A 20,623-nucleotide genomic window follows, 5' to 3' on the forward strand; every position below is an offset into this window, starting at 1 on the left:
TCCCTCCCTCCCTCCCATCCGCTTCCCATCATCATCATCGCCCTGCCTGCCAGAGGTTACACCAGACCAGGCTACGCTCGCAAAAATGTGATTTCGTACGAATACGGCAGGAAGTTGAACGTCCGAGGTCTGTTCGCCACCGTCTGCGGAGTAAACAGCGGGTCGAGGAGGAGACGTATGCGCCGGAGCAGCTCGGGGATTTTCAAGGTTTCTGGCGGAGGTTGTCGGACGGGACAGCGCAGCATCAACTGAGGTGCGTCCGATAACAAGTTATAGTTTGATATTTGGACGCCCGATCCTGCTTTGTGTTTGAGAACAACCTAGAATCAGCGTGAGTGATGTGTGTGTTTTCATGCTCTGTTTTGTTTTGCTCTTAAATGACCCCGGCTGAATCCAGATTGAGGGTGCTTTCACGCGATCCATCGTTGCAGCGATGAATTCACATCGTAAAACAATTATGTAAAGCGTCATGTCATGTGGTTTGGTTTGTGTGAGTGCAGGCTCGGAGCGGCGGTAACTAGGCCCTGTTCCCCTTCAGGTTCCCGGCGCATTTGCTCTGACCTCCCTTATCTGAAGAGATGCTGCCGTGCCTGCGAAGAGTCCTGCGGCCTGCCTACTCCCTGAGAGCCGGGGCTGGGCTTGCCAGAGCCGGACTCCGCGCTAACCACCGGGCGTCCGCGCCGCGCTTCGCCGCGGAGCCGCCGCCGCTGACCGCGCTGGTGCAGCGGTGTCACCTGGGCACTCACCCCCTGAAGGAGCCCGTGGAGCCGCTCAACTCTCCGCGCGGCGCCAAGGAGTTTATTTACAGCCTGCACCCCTCCGAGCGCACCTGCCTGCTGCGGGAGCTGCACAGGTTCGAGTCCATAGCCATTGCTCAAGGTAGGTGATGTGGCAGCGCACATATGCATCAGTGTACGTTGAATGCAAGTGCAGTTCGGACACGCAATTTGTTTGTTTTAATCCATACAGGATGTAATTATTTCCAAACGCCTGCAGGAGGTAACCAGAAAAAAAGTTTTGTTATTTAAAGCCACTTTCAATTTGCATCATAATGATAATCTATCGTTCATCACTCCTTCACTAGATGTGATGTGTGATGACAAACAGCGAACCACTCCGGGGTCAGAAATGTTCCCTCGTCATCTTAATTATCATTCACACATGCCAGATGTGCTGTGCGTGGCATTCAGGGACAGACTGGCTGCACTGAGATGAAGGGGCTGGCTCATAAATGCATTCAAGTACAACAGTACTGAAGGTTATATTATTCAACACTTGCTTCAAATAACTCAAAGAGCTGTAGATTCAGATTTGTTTTCATATTGGAGGCTGTGCTTTGCAGAACCATTGAACTGTGTTGTACCGGTACGCGTTTCTGTTATTTTGACAACTCCGTTTTAGTCGGTGGGCTTCACCACAAACCCCATCTTCCGAAAATGATCGCACAGTGACGCACCATGAAAAGCAGCTAATCCTGAAGGACCCCTCCGCAGCTGGCCCCGTTCTCTGACCTTTGGCCTCTTTGTTTCAATAGAGAAGAGAATCTATAAACGCGGATCGATACAGTGCGTGTATTCTGTCATTAAGTTATGTATTCTCATTTCCACCTCAATCCAATACGTTATTTCGGAATCATTGACAAGTAAATGCGTGTCCTCCAGGCACATATTTGTAATTGCATGTTCACTGGAAGGCTGATCGGGGGGCCTTTCTTTGGGGCCACTTCAGGGGACACTCGCCTCCTTCACCACACCGGCATTTTGCTCATAAACCTGTGCATCCACTGGACCATGGTCCATTTACGAGTCGCCTGTCACTCCGAAAATAAATAAAGTTAATGAGTGTTTCATAGAAGAATGTTTTTTTTTGTTTTTTTTTGTTGAATGGAAATTCAAATATTCTTCCCTCCGACTTCTGGCTTTACCCGATAATAGCTGGACACCAGACTGCGAACCCACCAGCTACAGTATGATAAAGTAGCCTCCAGGGAAATGGCCAAGGTTTTTGGATTAGCCAGTGGATGTGCAAATAACAAATACCTGGACTGAGACTTTCTGTTCCGTACCTCATCTATTATTTCCTGCAGAGGTCTTCAATGTTTTTCAGGTCAAGGACCCCAAACAGATGGAGAGATTAAGTAGGGACCCCCTTACCTACTATATGTTATCTAGTGCTGTTTATTCCTGCGGGGAAATTAGTGCGACCCCCAATCACCTAGTTCCCAGACAGCTTCCTGTACCAAGCACCAAGATCTTGTTCCTTACCTCAAGATTGTGCACATACAGATATTCATGTATATTAAGATTTGTTGTAGACTGACCTGTGTAACCGTTAACGACACCTCCTAACACCACAGCATGCTAAGGAGAAAACGGGGCTGTAGGTTTTTTAGCCCACGGCGCTGAGCCCTTACTTAGAATTCATGAAAGATTAGAATTAAATTATGATTGTTAAGGCAGCGCAGAGGATCGCAGAGGATCTCCCACATGCAGAGAGGAAGGACAATGTGGGTCGATCGATAGAGAGGTGAATGGAGGAAGGGAGCGAGACAAAACATGAGTGATGACGAGGAACCTCTGCAGCGAAAGAGGCCGACCGGGCGCTCGCTCAACTGAGCTGCTGTCAGCCTTTATATTGCTCTCCAGGAGCGAAGCGCAGAGTCTGAACTTTAAAATGAGATGCTCATAATTTAATTTAAAGGTTTTGTGTTTTGTCTCCGCCAGGCTGCCTGATATTGGCTTTGCTTGAACAACACAACTCCGAAGCCGTTTTAAAGCGAGTATATCTAATGGAAACTTGCTGCTCCCATTTTGCTTTTTAAATATTATATCACCAGATGCACGGTGCTAAGGCCTGACATAGTGAATAAAAATGAAATGGTTTCTCTTTATTCCTCCAGGGCTGTAGGGAAGTAAGTGTTCACTGTGGAGCTTTTGTCTGCTGCAGAGTCTCGTGATAGACAAAAGATTCCCGTGTTGGAGGACGGCCTGCAGATTAGTAATCAAACTTAAAACAATCCCTTATATTACCTAGAGATGAATGCATTCAATAAACCCAGTGCACTTTCCTGTTTGTTCACCAACACACCAAGAGCATTTAAACTTATAGCAGCCGGCTGCTGAATGTTGAGCGTACATGCATCCAGTGCTATGAATAGTCTGCACTGCTTCATTTCACCGTGCAGCGTGTGAGAGTCAGCATGACAAGTAGCGACGACGCAAACAATTCACGGAGTTTCACTTGTTTGGTGTGCAGTGGTTTAATTACTCTCCCATCAAATTAAATAGTTACCAGTATATCCACTAATATTGCAGGAATGTCTCATGTGACATTTTTGGATTTCAGTTGGATTGAGAGGGGAGGTCCAGGCCTTTTGATAATCTGTTTAATAGTTAATGGATAGTAGCTTAACTCTTAACTTTTTGTGGTCTTTTTATATGTTTTATGACAAATCTTGATGTGATGAGTTTCAGGTAGAGACAGAAACAGGCAACAGCAGCAAATGTCCAACTTGACCATCTTTTCCTATTTAGACTCAGACTTTAATGATCCACAACGGAAATTACTTGGTCACAGTAGCTTAGTTGCACAAAAAAGAAGAACCACAAGTAAAAAGAAAGATAAAATAAAATAAGACTAAAAAACGAAATGTCTTATTATTATTCTGCTACATTTCTGGCAGATCTAGTGCTCCACAGCCGGCACAACCGCTGAAGAATATCTTATCAGAATAATTTCTGGCATGTTAAAAAAAATATATATATTGTCCCTTGATTTGTGTGTGCAGTTATCTAGAAGATACTGGAAAACCATAAAAATAACTGCAGAGGGAAGCGTGTTTCTGTTCACACATGGGGCCTCGATTCTTTATATTACCGATCGGCTCAGAGAAGCCGTTCGCCTCTCTCCAACTATACTTAAATATGCCAGGAAAGGCTTCTGCTGATAGGAAGTTTGGAGTTATGGTAGTCGTTCAGACTGCGATGGTCGTGAAAGCAGTTACCACACAGATGGTAACAGTGAAGGCAAAGATTGACACAGTAATCCATCTGTACAGAATAACTATGCTCTTTTATTGATCAAGACTATTGCTTGTTGTTTGATGTTCATGCTCAGTAAGATAAGACGTTGTTCAGTTCCTGCATGGTCCTTATCGGTAGTGAATCATTTCCCAGAGCACAAGCTCATTAAAAAAAGAAACACACAGACCCGGGCTGCCTATCATCTGTGTTGAATTTTCTTGTCCTCGATATTTAACAGATCTCTGTTTATCGGGTGGGACTTGTACACACTGGCCGGTCCATCGTTTCAAGTCATTTCCGCGCTCGCTGATCCTAATAGCGCATCATTATTGTCCTGTCGAATGTGGCTGATTGCATCCTGAACACACGCTGCGAGACCCCCTCCGTGTGCTACGAAGATCAGCGATGAGCAAACAGCGTTAAATCCCTCCTGAGCCTCACAGCGTGGTGATTTGTATCACACGTTCAGTCCGCCAAAGGCAAAGGATCACGTTTACTGGAAGTGGAGGACTTGATCCGTGACCCGACTATACCATTTACCACCTCTTAAAGGCAGGTTTTGCTTGATACTTTGACGAATAATGTGACTGTAGAATATCACGCAGAGCAAGAATGCATTAAAAATGTATATAGCTTTGAGTACAGTGACACCATAAATAATGGAACAGGATCTCAATATGAGACAGTGTACTGAGGTGACAATACGCAGAGGACAGCTTATTTCCTCTGGGGCCTGCCTGGCTGGAGCTGGCTGACATCCTCACCTTCCTGCTATAAAAACCCAGAGGCGTCCTCTTACCTGCTGTATATTCGTGCTGTTGGACTAACTGAATCCATGGTTGTTGGACTCTCGCTCTGACTGCTTTGATGGCAGAGAGGTTGAGCGTTTGACAGGCTTATCAATTTCCATCATGGTTCCACATCTCGGCTGAAGCCATATTTTGCTGGATGTGATTGAAGCCAGTTCTCTGGGTTAATGGAGTGTGCTGTCAGTAGAGCTGCACCGGTTGTGTCAAAATTTCCCGAATGCACTCTCTCACTCTCTCTGCTCTGGATTGTGCTATTAAATTGAAGTTACATACTATATTATGAATATACAAGTACACCCTTTGACTACTGTTGCATTTGCTATTACGAAGGGAAATTCTGGTTTTACAGTAAACCTTACCAAAAACCAAAGTTCAATAGAGTAATAAATCAACAGTCATGTCAAACCTCTTCTTACAGTGTGGCAGTATCATTCTTTCTGGATGTTTAAAGCTGCATTCATTGATGGTGTGTCCACTAAGGTGCAGAGCTTCAAGCCATAAACCTCACTAAAACGTTTTTCAGGGCAAGGACCCCCAAACTGATGCATGATTAAGTACTATACGTGTTCTATATTAAACTTTGCCTAGTGCTGTTCATAAACATACATTATTATTATCATTTTGCTTTCACAAACATACATACACCAAAACATTTTGGCCCCATTAGTTGGCTGATGAGAGCGAGCTACACCGTTGGCTTTTTTTCTGCTAATACTACAACGTGCCTCTGAGATTTCAACTGGGGACTGAATAGGCTCTCGGCCAATTGCGGGGAATCTGACAGAGTCAGCGTGTAATGTATTGCCTCGTGATTGGCTCAGCAGCGATGGGGGCGGGGCCTACGGCGTACAGGAGGCCTTTAGATTGACAGGTCTCTGGTTGTTGGGACAGATCCTATATCGCTGAATGAGTGAAGTGGTGACTGATAACCTTCATTTATCCCTTTACAAAAATATGTTGGATTTATGTTAATGTGCATGTAATCAAATTTAATTTTGGGGTGGAAAATTAAAAAATATATGAAAAATGTCTAATCAACCAAAGATTTTGCAGCCCCCCTGCAGGACCCCCAAGGACCCCCTATGCCGTGAAAAAACACTAACATGTAATCGCCTTTTGAAGTGTATATAGTGAACAATTTAGCACATATAACCCATACTGCAACAAATGTTGAAATGAAATGAAATCAGACCGTGATACACTGTTTTTTAAATGTTGGTGCGATGGAAATCAAATTATCAAACTGAACTTTTTTGTTTTTCACTGCTTTAAAAAGGATATGTCTGCTTAATATTTTAGTCCTATATAGTAACAGACAAGATGTTCTCAAAGACTGGACTGGGTTGTTTAAGTGGAGAGGAGAGAAACACACAAAAAAAATGAGAGGTGAATGAGAGGAGTAAACAAAGGAAGAGAAAAGCTGTAGACCAAACAACGGGGGGAGATGGACTTTAATAATCCTTTACAAGGTGACTTTGACTTATTCAACAGGAATATGAATTTAATCATTCTAGGACAATTATTTCATCCACTGAATCGAACCAGAAATGGAGAACAAGGCTCATGATATCAACACAGATAAAAATAGAGAGAAGTTGTGATGGCTGTGTGAAGAGAACCAATAAAGAACCAGTCATTCAGTTCAGCTGTCATTATTTTCAGTGATTTGCATTTATATTCCTAACATATGAGCAAAGGGATTTGCAAGGTGAAGTAGCGACCCTGAACTCTGCAGAAGACGGGACTGTGTTGTAACGTATGTGTTGATATTGAACCTGTACTACTAGAAGTGTGCGCTGATATTCACGCCTTTGGAAATAGGAAACTTATTTCAGCACATTTTTGCATAATGAAGCAGACTCTCGGGTCCACAGTTCATCATACGTTTCAGTGGATGTCCTACGCCGTTGATGATTACGCTGTTCTCTGTTGGTTCTTCAATAGAGAGCGTTACATTCTGCTCTAAAGCCAACTAGATTTTTTGTCTCTGTTTTGTTTATGTTCACTGAGGCTGCAGTACGCGAGCTTAGTGCCATCAGCAAACTCATTAACGTCTCTTCCAACATTGGCCAAGTCTAATCATTCTTCTTCATCTTCCCCTGTAACGTGACTGATTTAGCAGAAGCTAGCATCTGTTCCAGTGCGTAATATTTTCTGATGCTCAATGTGATGCAGTCATAGTCGACGGTGATATTTTTATTTCACCTTTTGTACTGAATGGGGGCGCGACGTGCTCCCACCTCCTTTCACATTTCACATTTCCACACAGGGCTTAGCGCCTTTTCATTTCTTCGCGGCTCACACTGTGTCATTGTCATGCTAATTCGCGCACACTGCTGAAGAAAGGTGTTCTGTGGTGGCATTACACGCACTTTGACCCATCCGCAGACCCAAGTGACTTCCCTCAGTCTGTAAAAAAAAAAAAAAAAAAAAAATGTTAAGAGGCATCAGCAGCTGATACAAGCTGGTACGTGACTTTGTCAGAAACAGCACTCTTCCAGAATTACTTGTTATTATGATTACTTGTTACTTATTATTAATGTGCCAGACAGTCGCTTGTGTTGGGTTTGTCCCTGTGAGTTTTGGCTGGTAAACGCAGTACCAAAAACTGGTCATTCATCACCCTGTGTATCGAGCACAGTTTGCTGCCAACATCAGACCTGCAGCCTTTAATAACTTATCAGTCTCAGCCTGCCAGTGAGAGAAAGTGATTATTGACATGGAACTTACTGGAATGTGACCAAAAATATTTTTATTTGATTAGATTTACAAAGTCTATGTACTGCAGTAAGCTTCCAGTTTCTAGACTGACGGTGAAAACTGTTGATTTAGCCATTAGTTATTGACAGATACACACTCACTTGCCACTTTAGGTACACCTGTTCAATCGTTTGGGGGTTTAAGTGACTTTGAATGTGGTGTGGTTGTTGGTGCCAGGCAGGCTTGTTTGAGTATTTCAGAAACTGCTGATTTTCTGGGATTTTCACGCACAACCATCTCTAGGGTTTAAAGAGAATGGTGCGAAAAAGAGAAAATATCCAGTGAGTTTCAGTTGTGTGAATGAAAATACCTTGATGTGAGAGGTCAGAGGAGAATGGGCAGACTGGTTGGAGATGATAGAAAGGCAACAGTAACTCAAATAACCACTGGTTACAACCAAGGGATGCAGAATACCATCTCTGAACACACAACACATCCAACCAGGATAGAAGATTGGAAAAAACATTACCTGGTCTGACGAGCCTCGATTTCAACTGTGACATTCAGATGTCAGGGTCAGAATTTAGCGTAAACAACATGAAAGCATGGATCCATCCTGCCTTGTATCAACAGTTCAGGCTGGTGATGGTGGTGTAATGGTGTGGGGGATGTTTTCTTGCCACACTTTGGGCCCCTTAGTACAAACTAAGCATGGTTTAAATTCCACAGCCTCCCTGAGTATTGTTGCTGACCGTGTCCTTCCCTCTATGACCACAGTATACCCATCATCTCAAACTGGTTTCTAGAACATGACAGTGACTTCACTGTACTCCAATGATATGCAGCCGACAAATCTGCAGCAACTGTGTGATGCTGTCATGTCAATAACGACCAAATTCTCTGAAGAATTTTTCCAACACCTTGTTGAAAGTATGCCACAAAGAAATAAGGCAGTTCTAAAGGCAAAAGGTTGTCCAACCCTTTAGATAATGAAGCCAGTTTAGCTCCATGGGTTGATGGAGAACACAGTCAAATGACTACATGCATGAAATCTTGCTTTAAGTTTTTTTTTTTTTTTCCCATTGCTAATATCTTGGATGAAGAGCTTTGAGCTTCAGTAGGAATGCAAACTTTCCTAAATGTTCCGAGGACAGATGTAACATCTAGAACCGTCATGGCTACAACATCGATGTGCTATTATTTTGGCCATTCAGCCTGGAAGCTGCTAGTCTCCACCCAGCCACCACCTTACCTGACTTTCCCCACCCACTGACATACCTGTTCACGCTTGTCTCCTCGTTAGTTCTCTCAGTATTTAAGCAGTTGCACCTGCTCCCTACCAGCCTGTCCTGCCTTCTGTTCTCTCTGTGCACTGGCTCTGGTTTCTTGCATCTTGTGGTTTTATTTTTGTTCCTCTAATAGGGAAACTGTCAGCAAGATGTTGTAAAGTTGATTTTAGTTGTGTTGAGACTTTTGTAAAAAAGAAAAAGAAAAAAAGAGTGAGCACATCAAGGCCGAATGAAGGATGACAGCTTCAAACTAGAGCCCCGTGTGTGACATTCAGCAATCTGGCAGCAATTAAAATTTTAAATTTTGAAGGTATGATACTGACGAGGAAAATCGCTGCATATGGTTGCTCTCTCTTGTGAAGCCTAGGCAGATGGATCGAGGCTTGAATCAAATTACAAAGGTGCCACAGAAGCCTGGAAAATATCATCACGCGCAGCAGGATGTGTTTGATATTCAGAGGGGGTGTTTGTTTTTGCGAATCTGTCCATTCAGTCACGAGGTCGTGAGCTTCAGAGCGTAATAGACGGGGACGCTTCTTATTTATTTACTTATTTATAGGATGCTGAGACCTCCAACGACAACTCACTTTTACTTTTTGTCCCCTCCAAACTGTTTTCTCTTTATTTCTTTTCTGCCTTTTACTTGTTTTTCCTTTTTCTCATCATGTCATTTCTTTTCATACTTGCATAACATGGACACTGCAGATATACACGCTGCAGATCACACTACCTTCATCTCTCCTTGGTCTGTACCTGTCCCTGCAGAGGCGTCTGTGTCCGACCTTGTGAGACAGTCTCATTGCTGCTGACTTCACTGCAGCCCCATAAGACTAAAGTCAGCAGTTACAGTAGATGTTAAGGTTGATATTTCCCTCCTGGCCCATATTTACTGATTTGCAAATACGCTGTGTTTAACTTGGCAAAATACCAAACTGCGCACCTTAACGGAAAATGGCTTGACTAAAAATACAAACCTTGGTATTCATGTTGGATTGGCTCCTCTTTTAGCTCTGTAGTTACTTTCTACCATCTCCTGAGCACCAATCATAACATTATGACCTCTCACAGGATAAAGTAAATAACATTGACCATCTTGTGACAATTCAGTGTTCTGCTGGGAAACTTATGGTGGATGTTACTTCGGTTTAGGAACAACTTAGAAAACATGTCAAACAGCACAAGGTGGGCTACAAGTTCACAGAATTTCCTTTACTACCCTTATATCAGTCCTTTGTGTACCCCACGTACTGTCTTCCTAGTCTGTGACGTTAGCTGAAGTAGTGTTCTTTCAACGCAAACACAGCAAGTTGTGCACTGACTCTGTAGCTAATGGGCCAGCTAACGTTAGCTGGCCCATTAGCTTAGACTGCTAAATTATCCCAATATATCTACCAATGGCTACTATTTGATAACAGTGCAACGAATTATAAACACTTTTTGAGATGTGTATGCTGTTCACTGTTTTACACACAAATCTAAAAGTTTGTTAGTGGTCCCTGCCCTTCCACATAATTAGAGCCTAGCGTTACACTCCTAAGCATTATCAGTTGACCATCCACGCACATTAGCTGCTTTGAAATTGAGTTGTGTAGAGTGTTGAAAAGAAATTCATGTGAACAGGCCCCTCTTGTTGTATTTATGACTCCATTTTTAATTTAAGGAATTTTTATTTATTTTTTTAATCAGGTTTGAGTTCACGAGTTGTGACGTGTTTGCTGCCGCCATTTTGCTTTCAAAATGGTGGAGGTGGATAGGGGTATTTTTGTGTCTGAGGCAAGAGTTGATCTTTCCTTATGGCTTTGCATTTCCTACATTAAGCTACCTGACTGTTAGCATGCTCACTGTTAGCTTTGGCACTTTTTTAGGTCTGAGTAGTTTGTGTTCTCTGCTTTCCATGACGTAACCACAAGTTCATGAGCTGCATTTTAAGGCAGCCTCGTAGTGCGCTGCATATTCCCGTGATATCACTGTGAAAATAGCAAGCGTGGAAGTTCATGATTTGAGATAAGACTCAAATCCATTGCGAGTGTTTTTCAATATTCAGATACAGAAAAACCGAATGATCTGAACAAAGTGCAGTCATGGAGATAATGATAATAATAAACATCCTCCACGTGTCTGAGCAGCTGCGAACGTCGAAGCAAAAGATGAACAAACATCTCTCACTGCTCACAGTTTGAATGATGTGTGCCACAGTCACACTATGCAAGTCTTCCTCTCTGGCTGCCTGTTCCGTTATGTTCGGGAACATGCAGCAAGCACTGCCAAATGGAGCGAAACCAGTCGTAGAGGTGGCAAGTTGTTCCTAATATGCTCGGACATTTTGACTTGGCACGGAAGGGAAGGCGCAGGTGAAACGAATTTCTCTAATGAAGGCTCGGGGAGGTGGTGAGCCACAGACCCTGGAACAAAGGCACCTGAGCGTCATTAATTTTTCATGTTGCTAAAGTTACGCCTGTGGTTGAAACAATCCGACCCCATCAACATTGTTGTCATTAGCCAAAATACGAAGAAGTGTGAACACTGGAAGTGTGTTTGAATGTGCCCATAGAGACTCGTCCTGTAATCAAGTGATAATTGAAACACCAGGTATTAACTTACATGGAGGATGGATTTGTCCTTAATTGAATGTTGGGTTCCTCGCCACAAAATGTTATGAGCACCTACTTAATGTTGGTGTGAGCAGCAGGGATGTGTGTTTTTTCATACTTTTTTCGTCATTTCGATCAATTTTGTAGTCAAAAATGGCTGAGTTAATGTACTGGTAAGCCTCATGTCTTTGGTGCGTGTCTATGGCTAACTACTTGTACATACTTTTATCATGTGCCCTAATTTTCCATAGCCTAGATAATGTATTTCATGTATGAGTGTTCATGTATTACATTTGTTCTTGTTGATCTGACATTAAAAGATGAGGCAGCCAGTACTTTGGTTCATACTGTTGGTCTTCTTCCACACCGAGTGCCAACAATAGAAGACTGGGTATCTAAACCAGGAAGTGGTAAATGATGGAAAAGTCTGTATTAAAATGGATCAAATCATCATAAGATTTAACGACTCAATATTACTATAATATAATGAAGGCGAATCAGCCACACAATCACTGTGGAGTAAGATAATTATATTTATAGTTGTCATTATTATGGTTTTCCAGGAACTGCAGCAAATGTTTGTAAGATTTCTCAAGGAGTTTCTTTCTTTAAAGCGAACCCTTTTAATGTATTTTAGGCTCAACTAAAACATTTTCTATACTATCCTTTCTGCTTCATCTTTTCTTCCTGTTGACTTGGTCCTTACTAAGACCTACAGGCTGTCTTTCCTTCCCATCTCTTGCGGTTTGCTATTTGTCAGGGGATCCTTTGAAGAACATGGTTGTGTGAGTTTGTGTGTTTCTGTGTCTGGCTTTAGACTCACCACTGCTGCCTAGATTGGCCCTGGTGACTGCTGTATTTATTTTGGTACCTGCTGTGCTGCTGTAGTTCAACGCACTCATGGGGAAAATGCTGAGATATTAACTGGAGTGTTGGGCTTCAGTTTATGTGGTCACTCTCTGTGCTTTTGTATTTTGTTACTATAATGATTGGGTACTTCTGCATCTATAGGGGAGCTGCTCTTTATTTTCTCCTATGAAGTCATATGACATTTATATGTCCTGTGAGGTGTTGTTAGTCTTTATTTCAAACTTTTTTCCGTGCATGTCACAAAATAGATTTTTTTTTTCTCAACTACACGTCAGATGTGATAAATTTAAAGACCGAAATGTCCTTGAGAATTCATTTCCTTCAGAACTATTTTATGCATTTTTTTTTTTTTTTTAGAAATCTAATGTTCCTCCACCACAAATTGGTTCCTGTTCTGTGTTGCCCCCATCAGGCCTGCTGTCTGCGTGCTGTGTAATTTCCCCTTTTTTTTTTTTCTGTCTCATACATCACAGGGGAATATCAAGGCGCTGTGCAGTTGATGAATGGCCCCGGCCTCGTATGGCTCCTCCTCTGCTGAACTCTTCATATCTCGCGCACACGCTCAGATGCACGCGTGCGCCTTCATTTGTAAATCTCCAATTCAAGTTAGATAACATACTGTGGCTTCGTGCTTACAGACTCACACACCACGTCCCTCTAACAACAGGAATCCCTTTAACTCAAAAATCAATAAATTCCCAAAGGCAAGCAAGGGTGTTGTTTAGTCTACATTTGCTAGATAAAGCCCAGAGGCCACAGAGTCTCTCACACACACACATATACACACTGCAGTGTACTGCTGTATGCCCGTGCTAACACTCTTGTTTCTACCCCGGTAACACTAATACCTGAATTAGCAGAAAATCTCACAGGCTCGATTTGTCATTTTTACAGAAAGTGAGTAAAACCCAGAATTGGACCGACAAACATTTAATCATCGCAACAGAGTTTTGCAGAGGCACTCGGTTCCATTTCCAAACCTGTGTTCACTCAAAAAGGAGTCTGTAAGGAGGCATTTGTTAAAGCAAAACAAAGGCAGCAGAACGTAGCTTCAAACAATCACAGGAAAACAGAAGTTGAATGTTAAAGGCACTTTCAGATCAAACTGTCCTTGGGGATCCCTGAAGGCAACGACCCACGAATGAGCTCCTCCCCAGAGAACAACATATCGACTTTTCTTTCTATTCAAACACATTCAGATGTGTGAGTCTATGGCAGAGCTAACAGACACCCATTCACACTCATACCTACAGCCAATTCAGACCTTTAGCGCTAACCACAACACCATTTAGTGAACTATTAAATGGTACGATCAAAGTAAAGTAGTTCAAAATTATTTACTATCATGTAACAATGCAGCATTATTACCAGTAGTGACATTCTTGGTGCATTGGAGCCCCATATACAGTGTGTAAAATACAGTAAGAACTGTGCATGTGTGAGTGTAAGTGAGGCAATTTAGGAGTTGAGTGGCCTGATGGCTTGTGGATGGCTTGTCAGAAGGAAGTGCTGCCTATGTTAAATGTGGCTTGTGTGTAATAATTAGAACCTTGTTGGTGGTGCGCTGTATAATAAGTGTTGTATCTGATCTAGCAATCTGATCTAGCAATCACAGAAGATCTGTGACCGAACTGGTGACACGTCAGCTCGGGCCTTTATCAAGATGCCAGATGCTGATTGCACTGTGGGAGGACTTGAGAAAAGAGAAGGCTGGAAGAAGAATGAAACGTGGCTGCTTTGGTGTTTCGCTTTGTTCACTGTTAGCGACTCATCGCGGCCCATTAAATATATTCACCACTCCGGCCAGCTGAAATTGGAGTCTCCTGAGACAATAGCTCCACGCAATCAATACTTGCACCAGAAGAGTTTTGCAGGCAATAGACGGCCATGTCAGCAATCACAGTTCTAATAAGTGGGTGGATGAAGCTCGGGGCATTGGAAAGGAAAAAAAACTGTACAGGGACTCTGTATCTTGTTTTTTTTTTTTTTTTTGAAAAAACAGCAGTGAGGTGGGGACTCAGCTGCGTTTTCATTTAGCCTCATTCGTTTTAAGTGATGGGGAAATGCAGCGGGGATGGAACACAAATTTGGGTTGGAATGATGTATTGCATTTCACATCCACGTTTGACAGTCATGTAAGTGACTGTTTAGTGAATTTTAGCATCATTTAATGGTGTATGAGCACAATAACTGCTGTCTGCTACAAAGTTAGGTTAGTCAGAAAGAGAAAAACAGAAACTCCTTTATGATTGGAGGTCTAGAAAAAGCAGTTTGCTAGATAAATAATAATGAAATAAATGGGTCAAAAGATTTTCTCTTTGTCCAGGCTGCAGCTAAGCTTAATGTTTTTAGACACCGCCAACTCTCAGTATCTGCATGGCCTGCAGTGATAAGAACAAACCATCAGGAACTGCGGGGCTTTGCTGGTGACTTATCCGGCTCTGGTAGCTTCCTACGAGCTTCGCCTGTACAGAAAATGGATTTTCCCATTTGTCAACAGGCAGTTGTTTTTTCTCCAAGTAATACAAAGACTGAAAAAGAAAGTCTGGATTCGAAAATCCAAATTTGAGTAGCCAAAGTTTCCATCCAAGTCTAAAACACATCCATGGAAATCTATATGGAATTTTAAATAACCCCTAAATAGTTGGTTGGAGCCAAACAATGATTATGGCTGGCAGTTTCAGAAAGGCTTCAATAAAGCATTTTGCTAATAAATACACTCTTAAAAGGAAACCCCCAGTGGCTGTCTTAAAAAGGAACACCAGAGTGAGCCAATGTAAACCTTTAATTCTGAGGTTAAGATATGTGCATAGGTCTTCAACATGGGGTCCGTGATTCCTAGGGGGTCACACAAGCCGTGACCTGTCAATCTAAGCCACCTGTACACAGTAGGCCCCGCCCCTATCACTGCTTAAATAATCACAAGGCTGCATATTACATGCTGACTCTGTCAGGTTCCTCGCAATTGGAGAGCTTATTCAGTCCCCAGGTGAAATCCCAGAAGCACGCTGCAGTATTGGCAGAAGAAAAGCTAACAGTGTGTGGTATAGGCAGGTATAGGTATGTTTATCTTAATACTGAAAATTATAATAATGTATATTATTCATAAATATACATTATTATAATTTTCAGTATTAAGATAAACATTCCTATACCTGCCTATACCACACACTGTTAGATTAAGTAGGGACTCCCTACTTAATCTCTCCATCAGTTTGGGGGTCCTCGGCCTGAGAAATTCCCCTGAGAAAGACCCCTGGTCTAATGCGTGATCAGCTAAGTTGTGTCAGTTCTAAGAGTCGACCATTTTTCAACACAACCAGAAAGCGACACCAGAATATTCCAGTTACTCCTGTCGTTTGTGTTTCAATGTGTAGGAAAATAAATAATCCAGGATGAGTTGGTTAGACGATTAAATATGGTCATTATGAAGAAGATCACAGCTTCTGTAAACAGACCAGGGCCGACGCTGAATTATTTGGTTGCAGACAGAGCAGCCTTGAAGACACGAGGCATGAACGCGGAGCCCTGCAGTTCTTCACAGCACATACTTTGACGCCACTACTCTCGCTTTAGCACATGACTAACTCGGCCGACCTTCGCCGGTTTGATTTATGTGGGCTTCACCCATCTGACACTGGCTGACATTCAGGAGGAGGAAGAGAGTTTATGATTTCCTCCCCGTATGTTCATAAAAACATATGATGATATGGAAAAAAAAATAACAGACTTCAAAGTGGAATTCATTTCAAATGTGCAAAAGTCGAAAAGTGCTTCATTATGTACGTTGTGAATGTGGTCTTGACAAATGATCCTGTGTCTGCCATGTTTCTTTAGTCGTTTCATTTCCAGTGTTGCAGGTATGAGACAGCAGGTAATAACTCAGCATTAACTGTGTAGGAAGGCTTAGGTGAGAAGTTCTGCGGTCGATGCAGCAGTCATCCTGAAAATATTGCCTGATGACCACAGGAGGATCATCAGCGGCCTTTAATTAAACCTCAAACGAGCCTTCAATGAGTGATAAATTGGAAGAAATTATTCACTGGCAGTTCCTCTCTGTCTTGCAGCAGGATGGTTTATACCCCTGTAGGTGAGAAGATTTTTCCAAAACCTGCGAAATTAGATAAAAAGCCGCGTTTCTCATGAGGGAATCGAAAAAAAACCCAAAAACATTTCATTATGAGCCAGCAGCTGCTGGTGCCGGAGGCATTGACAGATCTGTGTGTGTCTGCGTATGAGAGCTGATGATGAACGCGGCATTTGTACTGAATGTGCAAGCGGCATTTTTTTTTCACCACGGCCGACAATTACCCTTTGTGTTGTTAGCGACGGGAGATGTGGATTGAGCTGGAGTGTGCAGAAAGAGGCTTGTAATCTGACACCGACTCCACAGAGGAGAGGAAGAGAGATGAAGGATGTGGAAACTGAGACGGGGAAGAATTCAGAGAGTTTATAGTTTTTCTGTTCATTTTCGACGCATTTTTAAATGTTTCTGATTTTAAATTTGATAAACCCAATACTTCCTCTGGATGAATTCACCCGTTAAGAGGGAAAGGAAACAAATTGAATTTCGGATTCTGTTCTTTTTCTGTTCTGTTCGTTTTAGCTCTTATCAAGTCCAGTGGACATGATGCACGGGGGAGTGCCAGTTTGTGTGTGCGTGTGTGTGTGATTGCGTACTTGTGTCTCGGGTGTAGAAGTAGCTGAAACAGACTCTGTTGGGAATTCAGTGCCTTCGCCGCCTTAGAAGCGCAGCCTGCTCTGGCCTGTTTTTCCGTGCAGCGGCACAATAATAATAATAATAACACCTGGAACCGGCGCAACAGACTTCATTACGTCTGCTAACGTTTCCACCTGTCGACCCCATGGTGATAAATCCAATTTCACGGAACCTGCAACGGACACGATCTTGTCCCGTGTCTCCAGCGTTGCACCTAAAGTCATTATCTCTTGTTTTACTTCACAGTTCAGTGGCTGTGAACGAGGCTCTGCACTTCAGATAGAGGTCGCAGCTCTTTACCTTCAGCCTATGTCTAATTTTAGCGTCCTGCCATGGACAAACTTAATTAGTCCTCAGTAAAATAATTTATTTTTCTTGCAGTTTGCGTCAGATGTTATCACTCTTAATATGTTGGTATGAAGGCGGAAAACAGATTACATCTTTCCCTCTGTGCCTGTTTTTCAACCCTTTCAACGCTCCATATATCATCAGCCGACTGGGAGGCCTCTGATTGAGCCTGATTGGCTGCAGATTTATCGTTTCCTGACGTCACCCTCGTCCTCGTCTGCGCCTCAGAGGGAAATGACGCCAAGGGAAAAGTCGTTTCCTCCTCTGACAAAACCCTGCCTCTGACTCCCTCTCATCTCCTCTGTCACGTTGCTCGAGTTCTCTCCATTTCCAGCATTTTCTCCGCGCCCAGACGCTCCTAAATGATAGAGCTGTGCTGTTTAAGATATGTCTCACATCTACCCTGGCTCCTCTAATCCACAGAGACGCAACGCAGGCCAGAGCTGATCCAGATCCATCCTTGTAACACTTGTTTTTTTTTCTTTTTCTTTTCTTTCAGGGCAACTGGAAATCGCACCGCCTACTGCAGCACAGTTAAGATACGGTAAAAAAGGTCTACTTTTTTCCCTTTTAGAAGAGCTCTTTGTTTCTTTTATCATCATCCTTATTTCTTATATCGAAGGGTGAGTGTACAGTTGGGAAAACTTTAATCTCGAAGCAAGATACCCTGGATCGACATCCCTCATTTCACTTCAAAGAACCCTGGTCTTTAGTTTATGAACACAGTATCGCGGCTCATTGCTGATATGTTGTTTCCATGGTTTCACCAAAGTTAAAAAATAATACGTAAAGTGGACATGTGAACCTAGGATGACATAAGTAATATGACCATCGGTTTTGAGTTGAAATGTGTCGAGAAAAATGTACAAATCACTGACAAGGAAATGAAATGTGCTGCAAAAATGTATGGAGTTATATGAATTAGAAGCGCACGAACAGATCATACCATATGCCTTTATTCAGATAATCATTATAGTCTTAAGTCTGTTTGGGACTAAAAATCCCAGCTCAAACTACTAGAAGTCGTTGGCGTCACCCCCGTACCCAAAAACAGCTTTGTTTTTTCACTAGACAAGTTAATTCAATCTCCTAAACCCTTGGTCTCTGAGTACATACAAGTAAAAGAAGATGGAACACGTGAGCATCGCCTGAGCCAAGAAGACAGATGCTAATTAAATGAAGTGGAGAAGTTTCAGAAGAGATCTGTTTCAGCAGCCACTCTGTTTTGGTTATGTTGGTACATTTAGTGAGCATGTTTATGGCCAGCTGTCCCCAGTACCAGAGGCACTCAAGTTCAGAAGGTTCAAAATAAAACTGAATAAGGCGGTCCGAAGCTCCTTTATGTAGCTGCCTGTTTCTCTCTGTGCAAAAGGAAGGTCCCACGCATACTGTACGTGATCCACCTGCAGCTAAAAGCTTCGTCAGGCTTCCTCAGTCAGTGATGTGACCTCAGCCTCCTCTCGTCCTCTCTTACTGCTGCGAGCACAGAAAACCTGCTGTGTTTTCCCATCATTCTTTCCTACGGTGTTGATTTCAACAGAGATCTTTGCTATAATAAGCTGAACTCTGAGAAATATCTAGCGTTCCGTGTTTCTCCCGTTGTGCTGAAATGCCGTTTTTCCTGCTCCTCGGTAAAGAAAACACGGCCGAGCGAAACTTTGAGGGAAACATTGACTCAGCCGCCTGTCACCGAAGCAACGGTGACAAACAGAGCGAGGCAGTTGTGATCACAGACTGCTGCTTTGGGAGTTTTCCGATGACTTCTTTGGGAGAAAACCAAAATGTTTGGCTCCTTGTCACTGTTAAAAGAACAGATGTAGCGTTTAAACCGTCACTCAATCATCTAAATATAATGAAATAAATATGATAGCTGTCTTACCGATAAATAAAATCTTCTATACCGTACATATTTAATGCTCTTATTTTAAAAATTATGACATGATCAGACATGAATATCGGGTAAAACAGGTTTTAAATATTAAAAAACAGTTCAGTTCAGTCCAGTTCCTCAAAACAATAGTTACAGTTATAACTGCCACAGTTATTACATAATAGAGATGGATGCTGTAATTAAGATTAGATCAACAGGTCAGATTTCCATCAACATTTCTACATCGATTTCCACCGCTTGAGGTTGGACTGATGCTGTTTTAATGGCCGGTTTTAAGGCGCCTGAGATGAGAACTCTGTACCACCAAGATCTCAAGATCCTTAACTTCTAATGGGGCAGGGGTAATCTAACCAAAGAAATGCAGCCATTTATTTGGAAAAAAAAAAAAAAAAAAGTGCAGCAAATGTTTAAAAAAGGAAAATGTCTCTTTCTCACAACGTGAAACATTTAATTATTGTAATAAGAGTTTAACCTGATGGTCATTCAAAGCCTTTAGTGCAGGAGTCTGCAACGTTTTTTAGGCCAAGAACCTTGAAACTGATTAGAGGGATTAAGTAGGGACCCTCTACCTGCTATATGTGTTCTATATTAAACTATTTATAAATATACTTTTTTATTATTAAATTTTTGCATTCAATATTAAGCTATTCAAATAAAACACAGGTTCAAATAGTCATTTTCTATTTAAAAATGTGTAACAGTAGAGTGACAGTGCCGGGAAATAAATGTGGGGGGAAATTAAAAAAAAAAAAAAAAAAAATATATATATATATATATATATATATATATATATATAGATATATATATATAGATATATATAAAAAATGTGTAATCAACCAAATATTTTGCGACCCCCCTGCAGTATCTATGCGAATCCCCTAGGGGTCGCGGACCCCCTGTTGAAGATCTATGCTTTCTGAGTGAGTTAAGCAAGTAAATGAATCCTGCAACAGTCGAGTGCAGTGAAGATAAGAAGCACTTACCCTGTGAAATTAAAATGTAGGGATGCACAGTTTCTGAGCTTTGAACGAACCTCAGCTGTATTTTTAAATGCAGTGACTTGTCAGCGATGCTCTCCAGTATTTCACCACATGTTACAGAGATATAAGAGGTCTAATAAATGTTGATAAATCCTCACTTGCTGCTGTTAAATCGACCTGAAGCAGGATTGATCGTGCCGGTCTGTGTATCCAGAGATGGAGCGCTCCCGCTGTTCTATTTCAGCTTCGCCTCCGGCGTTCAAGTGTTGCGTGAGTGGGTGTTTTAGGTGCTCGGGCTCAGTCACTTAAACTGAAACTTGTTAATATGTGCTGCAGCAGGGTGAGAGTGCCATTGAAGTGATTGTGCTTTAAGAAGGCACTTTTCTGCAGATCACTGACTTCA

General features: G+C 42.3%; 1 protein-coding gene across 2 annotated transcripts in view; it reads left to right on the top strand.

Annotated features, from left to right (window-relative positions):
* The window catches only part of LOC125016297 (transmembrane protein 65-like), a 35,921-nt gene continuing 15,298 nt past the window's right edge, over positions 1 to 20,623 (top strand). Inside the window, exons 1-3 of one of the 2 annotated variants that reach the window (XM_047598725.1) lie at positions 1 to 253; positions 501 to 879; positions 17,849 to 17,893. In XM_047598725.1, the coding sequence (XP_047454681.1) occupies positions 579 to 879; positions 17,849 to 17,893 (346 nt within the window). In that variant the 5' untranslated portion in view covers positions 1 to 253; positions 501 to 578. The remainder of the gene's footprint in view (positions 254 to 500; positions 880 to 17,848; positions 17,894 to 20,623) is intronic. The other variant, XM_047598724.1, reaches the window with a different exon arrangement.

The sequence above is a fragment of the Mugil cephalus genome, chromosome 11 (genome assembly GCF_022458985.1).
Source record: "Mugil cephalus isolate CIBA_MC_2020 chromosome 11, CIBA_Mcephalus_1.1, whole genome shotgun sequence".
Taxonomy (NCBI): domain Eukaryota; kingdom Metazoa; phylum Chordata; class Actinopteri; order Mugiliformes; family Mugilidae; genus Mugil; species Mugil cephalus.